General features: G+C 48.7%; 1 protein-coding gene and 1 long non-coding RNA gene across 2 annotated transcripts in view; one reads left to right on the top strand and one right to left on the bottom strand.

The window, feature by feature from the left end:
- The window catches only part of POLN (DNA polymerase nu), a 137,344-nt gene that overhangs the window by 69,191 nt on the left and 42,927 nt on the right, over window positions 1-25,226 (bottom strand). Inside the window, exons 7-14 of the mRNA XM_043905980.1 lie at window positions 24,912-24,980; window positions 23,977-24,037; window positions 23,227-23,291; window positions 16,110-16,193; window positions 15,704-15,799; window positions 7,114-7,170; window positions 6,289-6,342; window positions 5,565-5,630 (exon numbers count right to left, since the gene is read on the bottom strand). Of these exons, the coding sequence (XP_043761915.1) occupies window positions 5,565-5,630; window positions 6,289-6,342; window positions 7,114-7,170; window positions 15,704-15,799; window positions 16,110-16,193; window positions 23,227-23,291; window positions 23,977-24,037; window positions 24,912-24,980 (552 nt within the window). The remainder of the gene's footprint in view (window positions 1-5,564; window positions 5,631-6,288; window positions 6,343-7,113; window positions 7,171-15,703; window positions 15,800-16,109; window positions 16,194-23,226; window positions 23,292-23,976; window positions 24,038-24,911; window positions 24,981-25,226) is intronic.
- Window positions 1,699-8,476, top strand: LOC122696256. The gene is made up of 3 exons (XR_006341718.1): window positions 1,699-1,939; window positions 6,562-6,738; window positions 7,245-8,476. It is a non-coding gene; the product is annotated as an uncharacterized LOC122696256 (long non-coding RNA).

Raw genomic sequence — 25,226 nt, forward strand, 5'->3', positions numbered from 1 at the left:
TGCTTTTTTAATATGCTGTCTAGGTTTGTCATAGCTTTTCTTCCAAAGAGCAAGCATCTTTTAATTTCATGGCTGCAGTCACTGTCCACAGTGATTCTGGAGCCCAAGAAAATAAAGTCTGTCACTGTTTCCACTGTTTCCCCACCTATTGGCCATGAAATTATGGGACTGGATGCCATAATCTTAGTTTTTTGAATGTTGAGTTTTAAGCCAGCTTTTTCACTTTCATCAAGAGGCTCTTTAGTTCCTCTTCACTTTTTGTCATTAGGGTGGTATCATCTGCATATCTGTGGTTATTGATATTTCTCCCCACAATCTTGATTCCAGCTTGTGCTTCATCCAGCCCGGCATTTCACATGATGTACTCTCCAGAGAACTTAAATAAGCAGCAGTGACAGTATACAGCCTTGAAGCACTCCATTCCCAATTTTGAAACAGTCCGCTGTTCCGTGTCTGGTTCTAACTATTGCTTCTTGAGCTGCATATAGGTTTCGCAGGAGACAGGTAAGGTGGTCTGATATTCCCATCTCTTGAAGAATTTTCCAGTATGTTTTGATCCACACAGTCAAAGGCTTTAGTGTAGTCAATGAAGCAGAAGCAGATGTTTTTCTGGAACTCCCTTGCTTTTTCTATGATCCAACAGGTGTGAGATCTGGGTGCTGGGTGTGCTCTCTGCCAGGGGTGTCACTGCTTCTAGGCCCTCTAGGCTGACAAAGAAGGAGATTGGTGTGTGTTTAAACAGGTCTACGTGTGACCATCTGTGTCTGTATGGAGTTAAAGGGGAATCCACCCTGCTGTCTCCAACTCTGGTCCACCGCCACGTGGATCACTCCAGCCTCCTCCCTAGTCTAACAGGAGAAACCTGGCTTCTGCCATCCGTGACGACGTCACTCTCCCGGGTCCACTGGGCCGTGGGCAGGACCAGGTCCACGAGCCTCGGGGACACTCCAGAGTGGCTGCAGCGTGGGCACACAGACGGGACCACACGTCAGGAGGACTGTGCGGAAAGGCACCCAAACTATGGATACTGAAAGCAAGTGGGACTTCATTCTCCTGTAGAGCATAAAATTTCCTGCTGATAATGTGGACATCGAAATGAATGAAAACCACCTCCCAGTCCTTTGTGTGGAAACCCTTCCAGAGTCTCCAGGTCCCCAAGACGCCCTGCGGGAAGTGCCGGGGCTCCGCACTGAGTCCCTTCCTCAGCCTCCGCCTGCTGCTCTGGAGGGGTGACGGCTGGGCACTCGGGGCTCATTTGTCTTCATGGTGGACTCTGGCACGTGTAAGAAAAATAAGAGAACTGATCTGGAAAAACTCAATGCTAACAACCCTCAGTCCACATTCAGCGACAGGCGAGGTGCAGAGGTGTCATCTGAAGTCTTTCCTTTGGCGTCTGTCGGAATGTCAGCAGTTGTTTTAGCAAAAACAGGGAACAATTTGACCTATGGAGAAGGCAGCCGCGCCCGCGGGCCTCTCCCACAGCCTTGCTGCTCAGGCGCGCAGGTTCCACACTCCAGGCAGCCGGGGAGGCGATGGGAGCCCAGGCGCGGGGACCGCGGCGCCCTCGGATAACCCAGGGCGGGCCGCGGCTTCCTCTGCCCTGCTCTCCAGTGGAGCGGCTCCCCGTCTTCTGAGCGCTGTGTGGGACGCCCGCCGGGGGCTATTGGGGTAAATGAAGAGCCGTGCTCCCCAGGACGCACCCCCGAGGGCGGGCCTCCTTCGGCCGTCGCCTCCCCCATCAGCCCGCTCCGACTCCTCTCCGGAACGCGGCCTTTCCCCGCTCTTCCGGCCCTCCCCTCCCCTGCTCTGCGTTTTCCAGCGTTCATCATCGCCCACACCACGGCCAGCCGAGCGTGTTTGCTGTCGGTCTCAGGCCCTTCACCCCCAGGCTCCACGAGGGCAGAGGTTTTGGTGCCCAGCGCTTCTGGGAAATGAATGAGTGAGTGAGGAGAGGCAGGAAGGGAGGCGGGCGGAGGAGCGGGGGTCCAGACTTCAGCCTGAGAGCCTTGGCCGCAGGTGGGCCTGAAGAGCACCGGGCTGGCACCTGAGAGGCTTCCTGGCTGCGGCCCAGGAGGCTGGTGGATGGAGGAGGGTGAGAAGGCAGGGAGAGGAGAGACCAGGAGGCAGGCCCCACAGGAGCTGGTCCTGCCTGAGGCACCAGGGGGCTGAGACAGGGACTGTGACTCCGTGGGTTTTTTTGAGAGATCTGAAGGAGAGCTAAGTAAAGAGAGATGTGAGTGGGCAGCTGCTGGTGGGGAAGGGGCGTGTGAGTGGGCAGCTGCTGGTGGGGAAGGGGCGTGTGCAGGGGGCCCAGAGGAGGGAGGTGCATGGGGCTGGTGAGAGCAGCAAGGAGGAGGGGGCTGGGGAAGGAACTAGCCTCCCCCTGCACTCCCCCCCCCCTCCCCCCCAGGGGAACAGGAGAGGGACCCTCCTGGGGAGGAAGGACTAACCAGCCCACCAGCAGGGGGACAGTGTGGGCAGCCTGGAGCGGAGCCAAGCGCTCGGCCACCAGGGAGAGTCTGAGCCTCTGCCAAGCAGAGGAGGAGGGAGGCTGGGCCCCGTGGGGCCACAGGGCGTCGGGCAGCGTGACTCCAAGAACAGGCTCCTCTCCCCGCGGCTCTTTGACTCTGAAGGTCTGTTCAGCTGCAGGTCACAACCAGTGCTTTCAAAGATGAGCTTGGCTAGAACAAAAAGCAGCAGTGTGCGCGGCTAGGTGGTACCTGCCCCTAATCACCTCCACCCGCCAGGGCTCCGTGAAGGCGGGCGCGTGGAAGGGGCTGTGACTCCGCCAAGGACCATGAGGCGACGGACCATGTTATCCCAATGAGAGCAGGAAAGTAGTAAGTCACCAAAATAACAAAATGCAGAGGCTTAAAAATCTCACTTGGGTTCAAATAGTGGTGCAGTTTTAGCCATAACTATCTAATTTATTAAAACCTTGCTAATAAATATTTTGATAGATATATAATGATATCAGGGCTTCCCTGATAGCTCAGTTTGGTAAAGAATCCGCCTGCAGTGTAGGAGACCCCTGTTTGATTCCTGGGTCGGGAAGATCTGCTGGAGAAGGGATAGGCTGCCCACTCCAGTATTCTTGGGCTTCCCTGGTGGCTCAGCTGGTAAAGAATCTGCCTGCAATGTGGGAGACCTGGGTTCAGTCCCAGGGTTGGGAAGATCCCCTGGAGAAGGAAAAGGCTACCCACTCCAGTATTCTGGCCTGGAGAATTCCATGGACTGTATAATAGTACATGGGGTCGCAAAAAGTCAGACACGGCTGAGGAACTTTCACTTAAATGATATCACATGGGAGGGATATTAATAAGCAAAGCTGAAAAATTCACACACGAACAATGGAAAGAGCAAGACTAGATTATTCCAAATGAGCCACCATAACATCTGGTAGTACAGATGAGCACTGGGCTCAAACACAGAACAGGGAGAGCAGGACTCTTTGTTTGGGGCACAGTCTGAGCCTGAAGGCAGGTTTCTGAGACTCCTCACCAAATGACAACGTAAGAACAACTGGCCCACTGGAAGGCAGACTAGAACATCTGCTACTAGGAGCAAAAAGATGAGGAATAAGTACCCCTTTTAGTGCATTCAAAGAGACATTGGTTAAATTAAACTTATGTAGTAGGTTTAAAATTTGTGACCCTTATTTCTGCTAAGAACGTGAAAAATACCACGATCTTGCCACTTGCTTTGGGCCTTGCAGCTCTTTCTCCTTTTCCTTAGAAAACAGCACTCCAATTTTCACGAGGGTCCCCCTCCCCACTTTCCATCAGCCAGCAGAGCCTGTTCTCTGGCCACGGTGACTAGCTCAAGGATGACCAGTGGCTATTCCAGACAGAGATGCAAAGACATGCTTGCTGAGAGTGTCTGCAAAAGGTGTTTCCTCCTCCTTTCATGGAAGGGGCATGGAGAGACACTGCTCATTTCCACTGGAGAGAAACTAAGCTGGTATCCCCAAGACCTGCTTAGATGCTGAGAAAGAGAAGCTGGGAGATGGGGGACAGAAGCTGGACCTGCCCATATGACTTTGGTTGCTAGATCAAACCTTGCCTGAAGCCAGCCCTTCCTTGACTTTCTTAAGTATGCTGAGATTGTTGAGGTCAATTTAGTCTGATTTGCTGCCACTTGCAGCTGAAGGTATTTGAATGAATATGTGGACTAGCGGTGTTTTCATCACCAGTTTAGACGTGGGGAGAGGCACCCACTCAGCAAAGGATGAACGGTCCTCCAAGCCCAGCCTTTCTCCCTGACTTGTCTCAGTCATGCCCTTCCCACTCCGGGTGGCATCTGTGGGGAGGAGCCTACAAACCCACAGTATCAGGAAGGGGTGGGACCTACATCAGTAGCCTGGGGCTACCTGCCCTCACTGCTTTGGCTGATGAAGCCAGTTATCACACCACGGCCAACATCTAATGGCCCCTCCTCTGCTGACCTGGTTCCGGCCTTGGCTCTGCCAGATACTGCTGATCTGCTGAAACTCAGGTCCTGGACTTGGGCTTGGACTGTCCATAGCCCCCGCCGTGACCTATTCAGACCAGACAAATATGGTAGCCCTGCATTTCCACACTAGGGGACCCAGGACCCAGGGACTTCCCAGCCCTCACTCAGGCCCTGCGGAGTCTTGGTAGGAGAGCCACTTTGGGTTCTTGCCCAAGGCTCATGCCCCATCTTGGCCTGGAGCTCCTGGAAACACTTCCTTCTCCCACGCTTCTAGGCTGGAAGCAAGCCTCAGCTCTGTGGCTTGCAGCTTGTGTCAGCCTACCCTACTCTGGGTTTCTCCCCCAGAGGGCCTGGCCAGGCCGTTTCAGAGGCATTCACGGGTGCTTGCCTCCCTCTCAGCACTTCCTCCAAGACCAGGAGTTCCCAGGCCTCCCTGTGAAATGGACCTGCCCGTACAGCATACTTGCATACCTTACATTATAAACTCTGAAAGATAGTCTTGATATTTAAAGGGGAGCTTCTGAAAGGGGAAAAAAAAACAAAAACCCCACTTCTGACAGTCTTCCTGATACTTTGTTTCCGCTGAGCACTTTCACAAGTTCCATGTTGAAAGCCAGAGCCAAACACAGACTTCTTTATTCTCAGCTGTATCCCCCTCTCCCTCTGAAGAAACAGAGGCCTCGGCCCCAAGAGGTGCTGGGAATGAAATCCACAGAAGACAGTGTTTTGAAAGCTTCCTTGTGTAAGCAAGGCTTTTGTTCCGTTAAAGCTGCCAGTTAGGAGACTACACTTCCAGGAAGGTGTGCGGGTGCTCTCCCACCCCCACACTGGTACACCCAGAGCCCGGATGAACCAAGGCGGGCGAGCAGGTGGACAGAATGAGGCAGACTGGCTTGGGACCACAGGGGCAAGGGTTACGAGTCCGATCCCCCACCGAGTCCCCCCAAACTGAGCAGGTGCTAAATAAGAGACAGCTGGATTAACACGCAGAAAACCCCACGGTCTACAGGGATGAGGTCTCCTTTCAGAAACAAAAAGTGCACAGGCAGCCACGCATCCAGGTGAAACTTCACCCTCACACAGAGATGGGCGCTTCACCAGCGCTAACTCACGGGGTGCTTCGCCGACAGCCTTCCGCTCACGGTGCCCGTCTGGTTCCACGTGGAGGATACGGAGCCCTTGATCAGTTGGAAAGAATCGGTTTAGGCTCTGACAGTGCCGTGCGGAGGCACCCACATGCTGGCCCCCCAGTCTCTGCTACAGCACACAGCTCGCAGAGCACTGCCCGGGAGAGACAGGGGCCACCGGTCCTGAACTCCCAACTCGAGTGTTCTTGGGGTTACAGGACTCCCACACGTGGTCAGGGTGACTGAGATTCTCCCCAACTGGTGCAGAGGCTGCAAGAGGCTGCATGTGGGCTGACATGCTGTGGCAGGGCTCAGCGTGGACCCGAAGAGGGGCCGCCCTCCCCTGACAGGCGGGGGCTGTCCCTTGCCGTGTGGCCTCGCGCAAGCCACAGCACCTCTGACCGCAGACTTCTCATGCATGAACTGAAACAACATCCTCCTCCAGGGACTGTGGAAAGGACATGCGGTAACAGGTGCAAAAGCATGTGGTCGGCAGCAGAGCTTCCACATAAATATGAGATTTTAAGGTGAAATGTCAGCTTACACTGTAGACTGAAATGATAACAAAATTGTGGCTCATAGTTTCAAGACTATTAGACTATTTAAAGAAATTCTACTTGTATCTGAACTCATGTCTAAGTAACTCATATTCCCAATCACGATATATATATATATATATATATATATATATATTTTAAGCTTTAGTTACCTTTTTCATGCAAGCTAGTAATCCATCTACAAAGGTTGACTTGATCTTGTGAACCTAGATTGTGAAACAAAAATAGTCACTTTCTCTGTTTAAGTGTTTAAATGAGGAACAAGCGTCAAAACCTGTGTTTCTCAGCGTGCTGGGTGGGGGTCATTGCCTGTCCCCTCAGGTGACCCCAGGAGGCCCTGAAATGGCCTTGTGTGGTGCCCAGGATTAAACAACGGCCAACAGAGAAAGATGTCACCCTGCTCCTTCTAATGATGCTTTTTACAGGAAAGCTGCAGAGAATGGGAGAGCGACAGAGGACCGTCACCCAGGGTCGCCGTGGCAGCTCTTTTAGTTCAGGGGCGACCATCACCCACCACTCCAGTTGCCCGGCCCTCACAAGGACAGCAGCGAAGAGCCACGCTGTGAGTGACAGCAACCGTCATGCCTGTGCACAGACGCCTGGTGTGTGACGGAGAAATCAGGAGGGGCTGGGAGGGTGGCGAGAAACGGGGGCATGCTCAGCAGCCAGCGAGCGTGGCTGGGAGATGACAGAACACAGCGAGCCCGGGGAGAGGGGCGGCTCCCGTGGGAGGCCTCTAACTCACACGGCGCCACGCCGGGCGACGCAACCACACCCGGGGCTCCCCGGCTCCACGCAGGGCGTGTGCGGACATGAGCAACGTCACCTCCGTGCAGAGGAAGCTGGGGTCACAGGAGGTCAGCCTGAACAAACTGTCCCTTCAGAATGCGGTCAGGGCTACCTCAGGGATGATTTTGGGTGTCACGTGGGCCCCCATGGTTACTAACATTCTTACAGAAAAAAAAGATGTAACTTACCTGCCTGTATTCCAAAATTATTTTGGGTAATGGATGAAGGTCTTGCAGAGCGTTTAACTAAAAAATAAGATTAAATATCACCAACAGAATTCCTTCACTTAATTTTTAACAGTGTAAACACTCATTTTCAGATGGAGAAAGTCCTGATAATACAGGGTCTATCTTGAGCACCCTTTCCAAAATGAAGACTCGTAATAAAGCCAGCTGATCAAGCGTCATACTCTTAATCCCTTATCAGAGTCATTACACATGGGAGCGAAAGAGAGAAGCTTGGAGAGAAGATTCCTCTTGAGATCTGAATCCCTGAAATCTAAACCCAGGGCACGTAAATACCATGCAGAGGAGTTAATGAGGAAAATGCCTACAGTTGTGTGACTCCATAGTTTCGGAACATCCAACACCTGAGTCACAGCTACCTGGGCCCCAAGCTGGGGCGGCAACACTGGGATGTGACTATGCGTTTTCAGTTTAACTTTAAGCAGTCGAAGTACAACATCCACAAAGGAAAGTACAAGATCCCATGAACAAGGTTTGTCGAATTATCACAAAGTGAACATACCTGGGTACTGCCAGAGGGAACATTCCGGGCTCCCACACAGGTCTCTGTCCCTCCCCCAGAGGCAAACCACCACCCTGGCCTCCTCCAGCAAGACCACTGTGTCCCACTTATTGAACTTCGTATCAATGGAACAGGATAAGTGTTCTTTGTGCGTGGCTCCTTTTGTTCAATATTCTGGTGTTAAGGTTGGTCCTTGTATGAGGGGCTTCCCTGGTGGCTCAGTGGTAAAGAATCTGCCCGCAATGCAGGAGACCTGGGTTCGATCCCTGGGTCAGGAAGATCGCCTGGAGGAGGGCATGGCAACCCACTCCCGCATTCTGGCCTGGAGAACCCCGTGGACGGAGGGTCAGACACAATTGAAGGGAGTAAGCAGCAGCAGCTGTTGAATGAAGCGCTATTTCGTTTACTCCCAGAGCTGAGTGGGGTTAGCTGAATGCAGGGCAATTATTTATCCATTCCACCCCTGATGGATACAGGGCTTGTGTCCACTTCAGGGCTATGACGAGGAGCGCTGCTGTGAACCTTCTGGTACACAGATTTGCGTTCACACACGTCCACAGTTCTGTTGGACATGTGTGCAGGGCGGGGTGAGCCTGCCGGTCACACGCAGCAGAGACGACGCCAGCTGCCCCCAAGGTGAGCGCACGGCGTGTCCCCATCCGCAGCACATAAAAGTCCTCATTCTCTACGTTTTTGCCAACACACGTTCTCCTAGGTCTTAAATCTTAACCCTTCTGGTAAATGTGATGTTTCACTGTAGTTTTAGTGTGTATTTCCCTGACTAATAAAGTCATTCTTCAAATATTCATTGACTGTATATCTCCTTTCATTAAACTCTGTACTTTTTTTTTTTTTTTTTTGACATTTAAATCCTTGGCTTGTATGTCTTTTTCTTCTTGATTTGCAGGAATTCATTTTTCTGGACAGGGTTTCCTTTAGCTGGCTATATTTAGTGGAAATATTGATATCTTCTACACCTCTGTGGCTTGCTCTTTTACTTGTTTAATAGCGTCTTTTCGTACAGGCTTTTCACAAGGGCTTCCCTCCTGGCTCAGCTGGTAAAGAATCTGCCTGCAATGCAGGAGACCTGGGTTCAATCCCTGGGTTGGGAAGATCCCCTGGATGAAAGGAAAGGCTACCTACTCCAGTATTCTGGCCTGGACAATTCCATGGACTCTAGTCTATGGGGCTGCAAAGAGTTGGACACAGCTGAGCCACTTTCACTTTCCAATTGCTTTATGATTAATCTTGATAGCCAACAGACTAAGTCCTTCAGCAGTGCTTTTAAAATTATCTTGGCTCTTCTAGCTTTTGGCATCTCCATATAAATTTGACTTTTGGTTCGCCAGTTTGTACCAAAAAGTCCTGCTAGGGAATCAGGATCATTTTGAATCTGCAAGTCCCGTTGGGGGAGAATTGACAACACAACCATGATGCACTGGTGTGAGCCCCAGAACCGTATCACTGTCTGTTTGAAGATGGCTGAGCACAGAGTCTGCGCCAGCCACAGGGACGTAACAGGAGGGCCGGCACTGGAGTCCTCTGAGCAGGCTCTGCCCGGGGAGGAGTCCCGCCTGCCTGTAACCCAGCACTGCGGCTTCTCAGAGAAGCTGTCCCTCGGGGGATCAAAGAGCATGAAAACACTCAGCCACGAAAACTGCTTAAGATCAGCTCACTCTCTTTATCCTGATACTTTCCTCACAAAAGAACTCTAACCGCAGGCTCCCTGCATATCTCGGATGGAGCTGTCTGAGCACACTTGAGAAGAATGGAGAGTCTGATCTCTGGATACAGCCCTGCCGCGCCGGGTGCCAGCCTCGGTCACTGCGAGCACTTTATCACACACTCCCTCTGTTGGCTCCGGGCACCACGCTCTTCTCCGTCTCTGGCTGCTCTGCAGCCTCTGCTCGGCGCCTCTTCTCTCTGACCCCTACGTGGTGGTTTCTCAGGTTCAGTTCTGTGGTTATCAGAGGGGGCTGCTTATGGACTCAGTGGAGGAGCTTCAGAAACATGCTGGGCCTGGGCCGCGCATCCCCAGCCTCTGACTCTCCGGCCCAGTCGCGGGTCTGGGCATGAGGGATTCTCAAAAGCTCCTGCCTGGGTGGAGGGCTGACCCCCAGGGTGACGACGTCCCAGTGAGCACCTCCAGCACGAGCCGTCTCCTCACAGACCCAGCTGCACTGTGTCAACATCTGTGCACACGCCTGTCTTCCCGAGTCCAAGACTGAGCGCTTGACACCCCCTGCCCCTGCCCAGCAAACCGCTTCTCTCTTGGTTCTCCCTGGGTAGTGGCCATCTCTACCTGCTCAGGTGCACAACTAAGAAAACCAGGAATTGCTCCACATCCACACTCGCGTGAGCTCACACTTACAGACGCTCCCTTAAGTTCTCAAAATGCTCTGGGCACGTGTCTGCCTGGCTCCAACCTCACCGCCGGCACCTGGACACCGAGCCAGCAGTGCCCACGCCACGGCCAAGGCCGATTAATGGGCTTCTTCCATCCCCCAACCAGTTAGAGGAGTACTCTTTTTACTTTTAATTCATACTTGTTTACTGGTGGGCACACGGCTTGTGAGACCTTAGTTTCCTAACCAGGGATTGAACCTGCACCCCCTGAAGTGGAAGTGTAGCGTCTTAACCACTGGACAGCCACGGAAGTCCCAAGGGTGGTCTTTTTAAAACACTGCTGTCAGGATGTTCAAAATCCAGGACACAGACACCACCACACGCTGGTGAGGATGTGGAGCAGCAGGAACTCTCATCACCGCTGGTGGGAATGCAAACGGTGCAGCCACGCTGGAACACAATTCGGTGGTTTCTCATAAAACCATCCAGAAATCACGCTGTTTATTTACTCACATGAGACAGAAACTTAGGTCCACAGGAAAACCTGCACATGAATGTTAAAGCAACTTCATTCATCGTTGCCAAAACTTGGAAGCAACTAAGACATCCCTCAGTAGGTGAATAGATGGAATAGGATTCTGTGTTTAAAAGAAATGAGCTATGAAAAGACATGGAAGAACCTTAAGCGCATATCGCTAGCTGAAAGAATCAAATCTGAAAAGGCCACATAATAAATAATTCCTATACGATACTCTGGAAAAGACAAAACTATGGAAACAGTGGTTGCCAGGAATTAAGGGGAGGATGAACAGGGAAAACAGGATGTTTCGGGCGGTGAAACCATGCTGCGCGATGCTGCAACAGTGGACTCCTGTCCTTGTGCATCTGTCTTAGACCACGTGACACCGAGTGGCCCTACTGCAGGCTACACTTTGGGAACGATGATGCGTCACCGTGGGTTCATCTGCTGTAACAAATGCACCCCCGCTGGGGCGTGCTGAGGGTGGGGGCTGTGTGTGTTACGGAGGGGCAGGGGGTGTATGAGACTTCTCTGCACCTTCTGCTCAACTCTGCTGTGAACCTGAAACTAAAAGCAAGGTCTAAGAAAACCACACCTGAGCTCACAGTTGCACCCTTACCCGAACTGATCTGGGCTGGCCGTCTCACCACTGGTCTACATCCCTTCCCGTGGGGAAGGGAGAAGAGAAGCAGGAGTCAATTTTCAACTGGGAACCACGTGCATGTGTTACCTACTGAAGGTTCATCTTCTTAACTGTACAGAATAGGGTGACTTGCCCAGTTAAGTTGTGCAGTTGTTGCTTCCCTCATAGCTCAGTTGGTAAAGAATCCACCTGCAATGCAGGAGACCCCAGTTTGATTCCTGGGTTGGGAAGATCCCCTGGAGAAGGGCGAGGCTACCCACTCCCGTGTTCGTGGGCTTCCCTTGTGACTCAGCTGGTTAAGAAGCTGCCTGCAATGCGAGAGACCTGGGTTCAATCCCTGGATTGGGAAGATCCCCTGGAGAAGGGAACGGCTACCCACTCCAGTATTCTGGCCTGGAGAATCCCAGAACTGTATAGTCCATGGGGCAGCAAAGAGTTGGACACGACCCCATGAACTCTAGCATGCCTGGCTGCCCTTCCTTCACTATCTCCCAAAGTTTGCTCAAAGCCACTTCCATCGAGTCGGTGACGCCATCCAACCATCTCATCCTCTGTCATCCCCTTCTCCTCTTGCCCTCAATCTTGCCCAGCATCAGGGTCTTTTCCACTGACTTGGCTCTTCACATCGGACAGCAAAGTACTGGAGTTTCAGTTTCAGTCCTTCCAATGAATATTCAGGATTGATTTCCTTTAGGATTAACTGTTTGATCTCCTTGCAGTCCAAGGGACTCTCAAGAGTCTTCTCCAGCACCCCAATTCAAAAGTATCAATTCTTTGGTGCTCAGCCTTCTTTATGGTCCAACTCTCACAACTGTACATGACTACTGGAAAAACCATAGCTTTGACTAGATGGACCTTTGTTGGCAAGGTGATGTCTCTGCTTTTTAATATGCTGTCTAGGTTTGTCATAGCTTTTCTTCCAAGGAGCAAGCATCTTTTAATTTCTTGGCTGCAGTCACCGTTCACAATGATTTTGGAGCCCAAGAAAATGAAATTTGCCACTGTTTCCACTTTTTTCCCATCTATTTTCCAGCAAGGCTAATAGAATATGGTTCACATTGACTATGTCTTTGTGAAGAAAACTGCAGGGCACTGTCTTAATCCCCTCCGCAGGAAAGCACCTCGACACAGGGGAGAATCACATTTCCTCCTCCATTGTTGGCTGTCAGGAAGAGCTGAGAAGCAGCACAGGAGAGGGCAACACGGCCAGCTGGTGCCTGGACACAGAATAAATCAGGCCGAGACCCCCGGCTCGGGTGCAGCCCGAGGGGACGACTCCAGCCCTCTCGGGTCCCGCCACTGCTGGAACTCGAGGGCCACTGGAGCCATGCGGCACAGAAACCCACGCGGACTCTCCAGGATAGGGGTCCTGCTCCCTGCGCTGGCCACGCTCTGTGGATAAACAGCCCCAACAAGGGCTAGTTCTAGGCCATCTGGCTCTGGGGACACAGCGAACAAGGCAGGTGAAGTCTCTGATCTGTGCAACCTACATCCTACTGAAATAGCAAACAAGTAACTATGTAAGTTTATTTTATTTTTAAAAATTTTATTGGCATATAGTTGACTTACAGTGTTGCATTAGATTCACATGTACAGCAAAGTAATTTGGTTATTCACACACATATATTTCTTCTTTTTTAGATTATTTTCTCATATAGGTTATCCCAGGATACACAGTATCCCCTGTATACTGTGCTGCATACAGTAGTTCCTAGTTGGTTATCTATGTTATATATGTGTCCAGTCAGTTGTGTCCAATTCTCTGTGACCCCGTGGGCTGCAGCCCACCAGACTTCTCTGTCCATGGAATTCTCCAGGCAAGAATACTGGAGTCGGTTGTCATTTCCTTCTCCAGTGTTATATATCAGTTCAGTCACTCAGCTGTGTTCGACTCTTTGCGACCCCATGGACCACAGCACGCCAGGCTTCCCTGTCCATTACCAACTCCTCGAGTTTACTCAAACTCTTGTCCATCAACTCAGTGATGCCATCCAACCAACTCACCCTCTGTTGTCCCCTTCTCCTCCCGCCTTCAATCCTTCCCAGAATCAGGGTCTTTTCCAATGAGTTGGTTCTTCACATCAGGTGGCCAAAGTACTGGAGTTTCAGCTTCAGCATCAGTCCTTCCAATGAATATTCAGGACCAATTTCCTTTAGGACGGACTGGTTGGATCTCCTTGCAGTCCAAGGGACTCTCAAGAATCTTCTCCAACACCACAGTTCAAAAGCATCAATTCTTTGGCGCTCAGCTTTCTTTATGGTCCAACTCTCACATCCATACATGACTATTGGAAAAACCATAGCTTTGACTAGACGGACCTGTGTCAGCAAAGTAATGTCTCTGCTTTTTAATATGCTGTCTAGGTTGGTCATAGCTTTTCTTCCAAAGAGCAAGCATGTTTTAATTTCAAGGCTGCAGTCACCATCTGCAGTGATTTTGCAGTCCCCCAAAATAAAGTCTCTCACTGTTTCCATTGTTTCCCCATCTATTTGCCATGAAGTGATGGGACCAGATGCAATGTTATATATAGTAGAACATATATATTCAACCCAAGTCCTGATTTATTCCTCGCTTGTGACCCTTTCCCCTTTAGTAACCATAAATGTGTTTTCAATATCTGTAAGTCTGTTTCTGTTTTGTAATTAAGTTCATTTGTATCAGGTAAAAAAAACTAGGTTCCACATATGAGTGATATGACATTTGTCTTTTTCTATCTGACTGCCATCACTTAGTATGATAATCTCTAGGTCCATCTATGTTGCTCCAAATGGTATTATTTCATTCATTATTTTGTAAAAAAATTTTTTTAATGACTTCTGCATATTTTTATTTTTTTATTTTTTGGCTGCTCCACACGGCATGTGGGACCTTAGCACCCCAACCAGGGATCAAACCCATGCCCCCTGCAGTGGAAGCCAGGAGTCTTAACCACAAGGGCTAGCAGGGAAGTCCCCATTTGCTCTTTTTTATGGTTGAGTAATATCCCACTGTGTATATGGACCACATCATCTTTTCCCATTCCTCTGTGGATGGACGTTTAGGGTATCTCTCTCCATGTCTTGGCTACTGTGAATAGTGTTACAGTGAATACCACAGTGCATGTATCTTTTCCCATTACGCTTTGCTCCAGGTATACGCCCAGGAGTGGGATTGCTGCGTCATATGGTAGTTCTATTTTTAGGTTTTTACGGAACCTTCATACAGTTCTCCATTGTAGCTGCATCTGTTTACGTTCCCGCCAGCAGTATAGGAGGGTTCCCTTCTCTCCACAGCTTCTCCAGCATTTTGGCAAGTTATAAGCAGAAAACAAATCAAGGTGAAGGAAGAGGTTGCAACTGGGGGCCTCAGAGTCATCTGTGACAAGGAGGTCTTTCTGGAAGCAGTGCTTAAGCTGACAGTCAGAAACCAGCTGAGCAAAACCCACATTTGGAGGCCAGGAGCCTCCCGCCTGAGGAGGGAGCTTGTGGGAAGTGTGCTGGGTGGTGCTGGGAGTGTGGTGTCAGGGGGGAGAAGGAAGGACTGGGCCCCGACCCCAGGGCATGGGCGGTGGACACACTTGAGATCCGGGCGGAGTGCTGCGGAGAGCTGAAGGCAGAGCAGCACCGTGACTTCCCTGGCTTTAGAAGACCCTTCTGCCCGGACGTGGTGCGTCAGCAGCAAGGGGCTCTGAGGGCACAGGAGGAGCTGCTCACCAGGGTGGGGACGCCTCGGGCAGAGGGCAGAGTCAAGTCCCGCCAGGGAGCGGTCCTTCCGGCAGGGAGCGGGGGAGGGGTCCCTTGGTAACTGCTGTCCGGCCGCTGAGGGCCGGGTCGGGGGAACAGTCAGCAAGCACAAAGCTCTGCTGGGGCTGAGACGAACAAGTGGGGGCTGGCGGGGCAGCGTGCACAGGGCGGTCTGGAAGGAAACCTTCCGCTGCTGCAGAGTCCAAGCGGGACAAGGCACAGAGAGACCGCGGCCTGCACGGCGGTGCCCGCAGGAGCAACGCGGGTCATCTCGCTGAGCTGCCAACCTCTTCTCCAGGCTTCCGCGGGCACCACTTACTGGGTTCTGAACATCTACTCATTCTCTGCCACTCATTAGAGTACACCTCTTCCCTACTCTCTGTCTTTTTAAAAATGCACTCCTCCCAAGAGAAGGGCAGCTAAATTTTCTAAAATAAACTTGGGGAAAGAAGACGACTGATGATTTTCCCCCATTTCCAGTCTCTTATGAGGGTGTGAAACTAGATGGTCAAGAATTTGGTTTTCAGGACAAAATTCCATCAAATTGTCTTTGCAGGAAATCGACCTAATTTACTGCCTCTGGAAAACTGTACCGTAAAAGCCTGTGTCCCTCGTTCATACCTGAAGGGCAGCCTTGGGGCAGGGCCCCCTCTCCTGAATGGAAAGACTGAATGGAATTGCTCCGTGGAGGCTGCGGCAGACTCATCCGCCACAAGGAGCCTGGGGGCCTGAGAGGGACTTGCATGCCGTGTGGACGTGCTGCTCTTTCAGAGAGCAAGGGGACACTCTCGAACCTTACCACGGCTTCCGACGTGGACGGTAGTCTCCGCAGCCCCGGCATGGGGAGCGCGTCCTGTGGGCACAGCAGGTGCAGCTGCAGCTTGCCAAACAGGATCTGCAACACAGGCAACGTCACGTGGGGCGCGGTCCCAGCTCTCAGAGGACCTGAACATCACCATCACGGGGGTGGGCAGCTGGCCAGACAGGACGTCCTGATCAGGCGCTACCAAGTGCATAGGCCCTGACTCGGTACTGCTCTTGGATTTAGAGGCTTTGAAGCAATGAATCTCAGCGTGAGAGAACATGAGCCACTTACATACTTTTCAGACAGTCACATAAAATAACGTTCATAAATTCAGAATAAATCTCCCTTTAACCCCTGAATAGGAATCATATTCTATTGAAGAACGGAAATTCAGCTTTACCTCTCGAAGCTGATGATTACTTGTGATAAGAAACCGTTCTCCTGCAACAAAATGGGCTTCTTTCTCCAGTTCCTTGAGACGAGACTATGAAAGCAACAAACACGATCTTACTAACAGTGTTCACAATTTAAGATGATTTAATTTGCACACCAAATAATTCTCAAAAAAAGATCTTGTAAGAACAAAAAAAAAATTGATAATTTACCGAAATGAGAGATTACAAAATACAAATGTTGATTCATGATGGAATACTCAGCTCACAGAATCAGTCTCCTAAGTGAAGTGGATCCAAGGAGACAAACAGAAAGAAGTAAAAATAGTAAATACTTCGCAAAGAGAAAGAGGGAAAGAAGGAATTCTCCAGCACCATTATGACCAGCAGCGGGATCTAGCATCACCCCATAAGCTCGAGACTCGCCAAGGATCCCAAGGCAGAAGACTCAGGTCCACACTGCACGGTGACCACTGTGACTGCGATGCAGGACCCTCTCCCCCAACAGAGGGGGCTGCTCTGAACAGCACACAGACTAGCGCACAGTCCAGGCAAGGGGGGTGTGGAGGCCCAGGTGGGTAAAGACAAAGGTACCTTATGAAGCAGCTGATAAATACACTGCTGAGCGTAACAGTAGGACATGCTGAATTTATGAGTCCCTCACCTCCTCTCTTTATGGTCAGAAGAAAAGTAGAAAGACAGAGAAATTGGCAGAATAAATAAAAATGCATGGTCCAACTATATGCTGTCTGCAAGAGACTCCTTTTAAAGATATAAACAGGTTGAAATTGAAAGGACAGAAAAAGATATTCCATTCAAATAGTAATGAAAACAGAGCAAGGGTGGCTATATTAATATCAGACAAAATAGAACTTTAAAAACTGGTTATAAGAGACAAAGGGTGATATTATATTCTTCATACAGCAAGAAGACATAACAATATAAGCATTTACATTAAAATATATGTAGACCATTAAAATATATGAAGAAAAACTAACAGAACTGAAGGGAGAAATGGATATTCTACCGTCATAGTTGAAGATTTGAATATCCCACTCACAATAATGGTTACAACAACCAAAACACAAGCCCATGGACTGCAGCTCCACGGAATTCTCCAGGCGAGAACGCTGGAGTGTTTGCCGTTCCCTTCTCCAGGGGATCTTCCTGACCCAGGGAATGAACGCAGGTCTCCTGCATTGCAGGCAGACTCTACCACGGAGCCACCTGGGAAACCCATAGGTAAGGAAATAGAGAACTTAAACAACAATAAAAACAACTAGATCTAACAGACAGTATATAACACTCTACCCAACAATAACATGCACATGGGATATTCTTTTCAAGTGAGTGTCGGATATTTTCCAAGAGAGACTATATTTTAAGCCACTGAGTTTTAAGAGATTTTAAAAGATTGATATCATAGAAAATATGACATGACCACAGGAAGTTGAAGTTAGAAATCAGTAACAAAAGGAAAAATAAAAATTCACAAAATTGTATAAATTAAACAACACATTTTTAAATAAGCCAAAGATCAAAGAGGAAATAAAAAACGAATTTAGAAATTACTTAGAGATGAATGAAAACAAAGCCATAACATGCCTGCCTACGGGATGCAGTGGGAGCAGTGCTAAGGAGGGAATTTGTAGCTATAAATGCTTATGTTAAAAAACAAGAAAGATCTGAACTCAACAACCTCACTTCACAAATGAAGGAACTAGAAAAAGGAGCGGACCAAACCCAAAGTCAGCAGAGGAAGGATACAATAAATATGAAGCAGCGTTAAATGAAATACAGAATATAAAACAGTAAGGAAACCCAGCGAAACCAAGATTTGGTTCTTTAAAAAGATCAACAAAACTGACAAACCTTCAGATGGCTAGACTGAGAAAACAGAGAAGGCTCAAATTACAAAAATCAGAAATTTAGGTGAAAATATTACCATGACTTTATAGAAATAAAAAGGGTTATCAGAGAGCACTATGAAACAACAGCAGATGGGATAACCTAGATGAAACAAATTCGTAGAAACACAGAACCTGCCCAGACTAAATCACGGAGACATAGAAAAACAGAATAGACCTATAACTAGTAAGGAGTGGAAATCAAATCTAAAATCTTCCAACAAACAAAGCCCTGGATGCAATGGCTTCAATGGTAAATTATACCAAACATTTATAGAAGACCTAATCCAATCTTTTTCAAATTTTCCCCCCAAAATTGAAGAGAAGGCAACATTTCCCAACTCACTTTGAGGCCAGCAATTATCCTGATACCAAGGCCAGACAAACACACTACAAGAAGACTGCAGATCAACATCCTATATAAACACTGATGCAAAATTCCTCAACAAATTGCTAGCAAGCAGAATTCAGCAGGATATTGGAAGGATTATACACCATGACCAAGTGGAATTTATTTCTGGAATGCAAGGATGGTTCAACATATGAAAATTAATCAATATAATATGCCACATCAACAGAATGAAAGGAGTTACATGATCATTTAAACTGATGCAAAAAAAAGCATTTGACAATATGATAAAAACTTTTTTGATTAAAAACCTTTTTATGATAAAAAACATTCAGAAAACTAGGAATGGAACAAGACTATCTCAATATAATAAGTCAAATATTAAAAACTCACAGCAAGCATCATATTCAGTGGTGAAAGACTGAAAGAGTCCCTAAGATCAGGAAAAAGGCAAGGATGCTTGCTGTTACCACTTCTATTCAACATGGTGTAGAAACTCTAGCCATGGTAATTAGGCAAGAAAAAGAAATAAAAGGCATCTAAATTGGAAAGGAAGAAGTAAAATTATCCTTACTTGCAGATGACATGATTTTATATGTAGAAAAATAAAGAGTCTACAAAAGAAAGATTCTAAATCTAAAGATTCTACAAAAGAAATGGTTGGAACTTTCTGAATGCAGCAAAATAGCAGGATATAACATCAACACACAAAAATCAGTTTCATTTCTACACACAATATGAAATGGAAATTACAAAAACAATTCCATTCATGACAGTGTCAAAAAGAGTGAAATACTTGGGAATTAACTTAAGCAAGAAGGTGAGAAACTTACAGAACGGAAGCTACAACAGGTCATTGTTGTTGTTTAGTTGCTAAGTTGTGTCTGACCCTTTGCGACCCTATGGACTGCAGCCCCACCAGGCTCCTCTGTCCATGGGATTTCCCAGGCAAGAGTACTGTAGCAGGTTGCCATTTCCTTCTCCAGGGAATATTCCCAACCCAGGGATTAAACCCATGTCTCCTGCACGGGCAGGCAGATTCTTTACCACTGAGCCACCAAGGAAGCCCACAAAACACTGCTGAAAGAAATTCAAAATGACATAAATAAATGGAAACACGTCTCAGGCTCTTGGATTGGAAGGCGATATATTAAGATGTCAATACTAGTCAAAGTGATCTACAGATTCAGTGCAACCCTTACCAAAATTCTAAAGACAATTTTTTCAGAAATAGAAAAATCCACCCTAAAATTCAAATGGAATCTTAAGGAACAGCAAGTAGTCAAAATAATCTTGACAAAGAAGAACAAAATTGCATGACCCACACTTCCTGCTTGCAAAACTTACTACAAGGTTACAGTAATAAAATCATGTGGTGCTGGCATAAAGAGGGCTTCTGTGGTGGCTCAGTGGTAAAGAATCGGCGTGCAATGTAGAAGATGCAGGAAACGCAGATTTGATCCTTGGGTCAAGAAGATCCCCTGGAGAAGGAAATGGCAACCCACTCCAGTATTCTTGCCAGGAAAAACTCCATGGACAGAGGAGCCTGGCAGGCTACAGTCTGTGGGGTTGCAGAGTCAGACACAATTGAGTATGCTTTACATTTTCAACTGGCATAAAGGTAGACGTACAAACCAAACATACTCATAAAACAGTTAGCCCAGAAATAAACCCTTGCATATGCGGTCAAATGATTTTGATAAGGTGCTAAGACCATTCAATGGAGAAAGGACAGTCTTTTCAATAGATGGTGCTGGGAAAACTGGGTATCCACATGCAGAAAAATGAAACTGGATTCTTACTTAACACCATATACAAAAATTAACTCAAAATTGATCAAGGACCTAAACATAAGACCTAAAATAATAAAACTCTAAGGAGAAAGCAGGACAAAAGTCTAACAGCGTTGGATTTGGCAAGGATCTCTTAGATATGACACCAAAGGAGAGGTAACAAAAGAAAGACATTTTAAATTAGACTTTATCAAAGTTAAAAATTTTGTGCCTCAAAAGACAGTACTGCGGTGGGAGGTGGGAAGGAGGTTCACGAGGGAGGGCACGTATGAATACCCCTGGCTGATTCACGTTGATGTACAGCAGAAACCAACACAACACTGTAAACAATGATCCTCCAATTAAAAATAAATAAATTAAAAAATAATTATTAGGTAGCAGTGTATAACTTTTTTTTAAAAAGTTAGTATCAACAGAGTAAAAAGGCAATCCACAGAATGGGAGAAAAACATATGAAAAGCATATTGATAAGGGATTAATATCCAAAACACACAGAACTCCAAAAACTAAACAATAAGAAAAAAATGTAATCCAAAAATGGGCAAAGGCCTTGAATAGACATTATTTTTCAAAGAAGATGTACAAATGGCCAAAAAGCACATTAGAAGATTTGAAGCATCACTAATCATTGGTGAAATGCAAACCGATACTACAATGAGATATCACCTCACAGCCATTAGGATGGCTATTGTCAAAAAAAACAGAAAACAACAACTGTTGTGAGGATGCAAAAAAACTGGAACCCTTATGCACTGTTTGTGGGAACGTAAAATGGTACTGGGGCTTTGGAAAAAACATGGTGGTGCCTCAAAAAATTAAAACCAGAATTACCGTAAGATTTAACAATTCACTTCTGGGTATATATTCAAAAGAACTGAAAGCAGGATCTTAAAGAGGTATTTGTATACCCATTTTCATAGCCCATATTTACAATAGCTAATAATAGCTAGGTTGCCTCCATTTTCCACTGGCATAAAGACAGACATACATAGAATATGGAAACCACCCAGGTTGCATTCAACAGAATAAATAATCAAAATGTGGCATGTACATACAATGGAGTATTATTCAGCCTCAAAAAGGAAGGAAATTCTGCAATACGCTACAGCATGGATGAACCCTGAGGACACTGCAGGAAGTGAAATGAGCCGGTCACTAAGAGACAAACAGTGTCCGTCCCACTTACGTGAAGCACTCAGAGTCGTCCAAGTCACAGAGAAACAAAGAGGAGTGGCGGGCGTCAGACGCTGGGGGAGGGGAGAATGGCAAGTAATTGTTCAATAGCTACGGGTTTCAGTTTTACAAGATGAAAACACTTATGGAGATGGAGCTGGTGCCGGGTGCAGAACAAGATGAATACTTACCACCACTGTACTCTGTAGTTACAGGGCTTCCCTGGTGGCTCAGATGGTAAAGAATCTGCCTGCAATGCAGGAGATCCGGGTTCAGTTCCTGGGTCAGGAAGATCCCCTGAAGAAGGGAATGGCTACTCACTCTAATACTCTTGCATGGAGAATTCCATGGACAGAGGAACCTGGCGGGCTGCAGTCAAGGGGGTCCCGAAGAGTCGGACACAACCGAGTGACTTCTGCAGTTACAATCAGTGACTTCTGCAGTTACAATCAGTGACTTCTGCAGTTACAGTTTTGACGGTAAGTTTTACGTTGTGTATTTTATCACAATAAATTTTAAAAGATGTGCATTATTCATTGTATGCTATTTCCTTCTCAATTAAAAAAGTACATAAAGAGAAAAAAATCAGTTCCAGGTTTATAAACCTAAATGCAAAGGCTAATGAAAATAACTCTAAACATAATGGAAGAGAGACTTCATGAACTCGACAAAAGGAAAGGTTCCTTAAACAGGATGCAAAAAGCACTAACCATAAAGAAAAAGATTGATAAAATTAAAAATTAAGGACATCTATTGATCAAAAGGCATTAAGAGAGTAAAACGTTAAGACATAGAGGACAAAGGTATACATAACAGCCTTGTAACCAGAATATATCGAGATGTTCTATAAATCAGAAAGTGGAAGACAGAACCCTCAATATAAAAACGGGTAAAAATGTTGAGCAGATCTCTTACCAAGGAGAAACTCCAAACAGCCAACAATGTAATAAAAGCTATTCAACCTCCTCAGCAATCAGGACACCAGGAACCAACATCATAGCGAGACACCACTGTGTCCTCACCAGAAGGGCTCTGCTCAGGGTACGGGGGACCTGTGCCGGCGAGGATGTGCAGGACAGGACCTTGTGCGCACTTCACGCAGCTGCGGCTTTGGAAAGCAGGTCAGTGTTGTCTGACGAAGCTGCGCCAGCAGCTCACTGCGCCTCGGACCTGGGGAGCATGTGCCCACGGGCCCAGGAGACAGGCTCAGGGACACAGCACGGCCTGTGATGCCAGGCACAACCCTGCTGCCATCGGCACTGTGGTGGAGCATGCGGCGGAGCACTGAGCCCCAAGGGGCATGGACTCGAAGCTGAGACACGGGTGAGAGCGGTCAGACACAGCGGCTGACCAACAGCGCCTTCTGAAGGAAAGCGACTATACCATCAGGCTCCTACACGGAAAGCTAAAGGAAATCGACAGTGGAAGGACCGCCACGTCAGGAAGGGGGCTCTGACAGGGAAGGGCCAGCAGGGCTTCTGGACGCTCTCAGCTTTGACCTGGGCAATGGTCATCCTGGAGTTTCCTTTAAAATATTAACTTTAAAATAACTTAAGTGGAACCCTTAATGCATCTTTTTCAGGCATCTTTATGCATCCCTCTATATTTTTTACAGTTGGAAAACTTTGATTTTGCTTTTTCAAAGTATCCAAGAAACCCATGACCTGCCCACTCAAGGGGCGATGCCCTCTAAACCACCACACGTCCACATGGGGCAGGCACCAGCTATGGTCTTGCTTCAACTCTTGCAAGCGTGGGATCCCCTGCAGGAGTCAGACATGGGGCGACAGTGCCCCAGGTGGGGCCGAGTGAGGAAGAAAAGGCCAGTCACGTGGGGCCCGCCTGGAGCCGCCCACTGCAGAGGAGGGCCAGCACACGCAGGCAGCCTGACGGACGTGCTCACCCCGAGAAGCGCTGACGTCCGCTCCATCTCCTCCTTGTTCACCCGAATGCGATGGGTTTCCATCACTGTGATTCAAACACCAAAGCAGACACCATTAGCACCGCATCAGCCAGTCACTTCTGAGAAAGACCGCAGGGCCAGGAGCGAGCCTCCCTCCCCGACTCGGGCCACGAGGACAGCGCGGGCTCAGTGGCATCCCCCAGGGTCGGCCCTGGAGCCCAGCGATGGTGGTGGTAGCGGGTGTGGGGACCCCGTGGGTGGGGAGGCGCCCCGGCCGTGTGCGAGGCTCTGCTCTCCCAGGGGCCCAGCAGGACACAGTGGGTCGGGGGCTAAGAGCAAGGACAGCAGGGAGCCCGAAACAGCCCTTCCAGGGGCTTCTCACGAAGTGTGAGGGTCTGGCACCCCAGGACCAGGACAGCTGCTGACACGGGAAACTTCCGGACAGGCCCCCTCCCCCCACACTGTTCTCGGGGGTGGGAGTCAGGAGGGTGCTCACCCCTCGGCCGGGGCACCTGCAGAACAGGCAGCTCAGAAGGGCTCCCACGTGACCCCGACATCAGAGTCCTTCTAGACCAGGAGGTGACACGCCCCATGTCCTCTTGTCACAGGAAGGGGAAGCTAAGGGCTTGCTGCCTCTTTGGTGCCCATATGATGCACCGCCCACCCCAAACTAAGTCACGAGAAAACAGGCGCCCCAGACAGAACAGAGAACGCTGGAAAGAGGACTGCATCACCTTCACGGTAGCTTACCTGCCAAAATCGGTATCAAAGGAAGCTCCAAAGTCCAGAAGAGCTGCCATAAACCACAAGCCTGTTTCAGGGGAAGAAATGACATTGTGTTACTTTGAAACTATTACTTCTGCCTGCGTTTGCTGCACAGCCGACTTAATCCTGCTGAGCAGCTCCTCTGGGTGACGTGGTTAAAACTCCTATTTCCGTCAAGTATCCTATCTCACAATTAATATTCATACCAAGCCCAAACGGAAGTATTCAGAAATATCTGGTAGGACGGGTTCCACTCCCACCTCTCTTCCATCTTTCTCATTTTAAGTGTGATTCAGGTACTTGTGGCTTTCTTCTCCCACTTCAATTTCAGAACAGGAGGAAGCGCTGAAGGCCTCCAGGCCACATCAGCGGGCTCCTTCTCTGCTCTCAAGCTGGCTTTGCCCATGTCGGGGCAGGAGGAGAGGGAAGTGGCTTCCCCGTCCTCGGCCTGCGGCCCCTGCAGGACACTTGCCTTCCCAGGGGCCCGGTAAGAGCCCGCCCTTCAGTGCTGGGGTGGAGAAGCTCCGAGCCAGTGCCTGTCCCCGCAGGCCTCTCTGTCCCTTGCTGGCCCCGACTCCTGCCCTTGCTGTGGTACCTGGTCCCTTCATTCAACCCTTTTTGACTAGTCCTTCAAATGACCTCAGCTTCCCGATGAGACTCTGAGTGGAGCTGAAATGAACGCTTAGCTTTTACATTAATTGCAGCATTGGAAACGTTCCAACTGAATTGGAGTCTTTTTTAAAAAACTGTTACAATTGTTGTCAACCTATAGAGGACATTTAAAAAGTCAGGTCTCATCATCTGGACGGTCCCCCAGTGAGTGACGCCCAGGGTCCCGTCTCCTGCCCTCAGGGACATGCCTCCTGTGGTCTGGACCAAGGCCAGCCCCTGGGCAGTGAAGCTACCACGAAGTGCCTTGCCTTTAGCTGGGAGCAGAGGTGCATCGTCAGTCTGTGGAGTACCCTCAGGTTCGCACGGACAGCCTGATTCTTCAAAAGAGCAAAAGAATGAACAGTTAGGAACGTTTGGGAGCAATGCTTGTCACACTTTAGGAAGCCACAACTTTTCCACAGAGACCGCACCCTGGTGCTGAGACCCATCACCCCAAGAAGAGCAGCCCCACACCACGGAATACTCTTCTTGGGTAAGCTCAAGATCCCTACTGCTTTCTTACTTTCTCTCCACCCCGACTGCCCTCATTTTACAGGAAATGAGCCACAGAGAGGCTAAGTGGC

Source organism: Cervus elaphus, chromosome 6 (assembly GCF_910594005.1).
Source record: "Cervus elaphus chromosome 6, mCerEla1.1, whole genome shotgun sequence".
Taxonomy (NCBI): domain Eukaryota; kingdom Metazoa; phylum Chordata; class Mammalia; order Artiodactyla; family Cervidae; genus Cervus; species Cervus elaphus.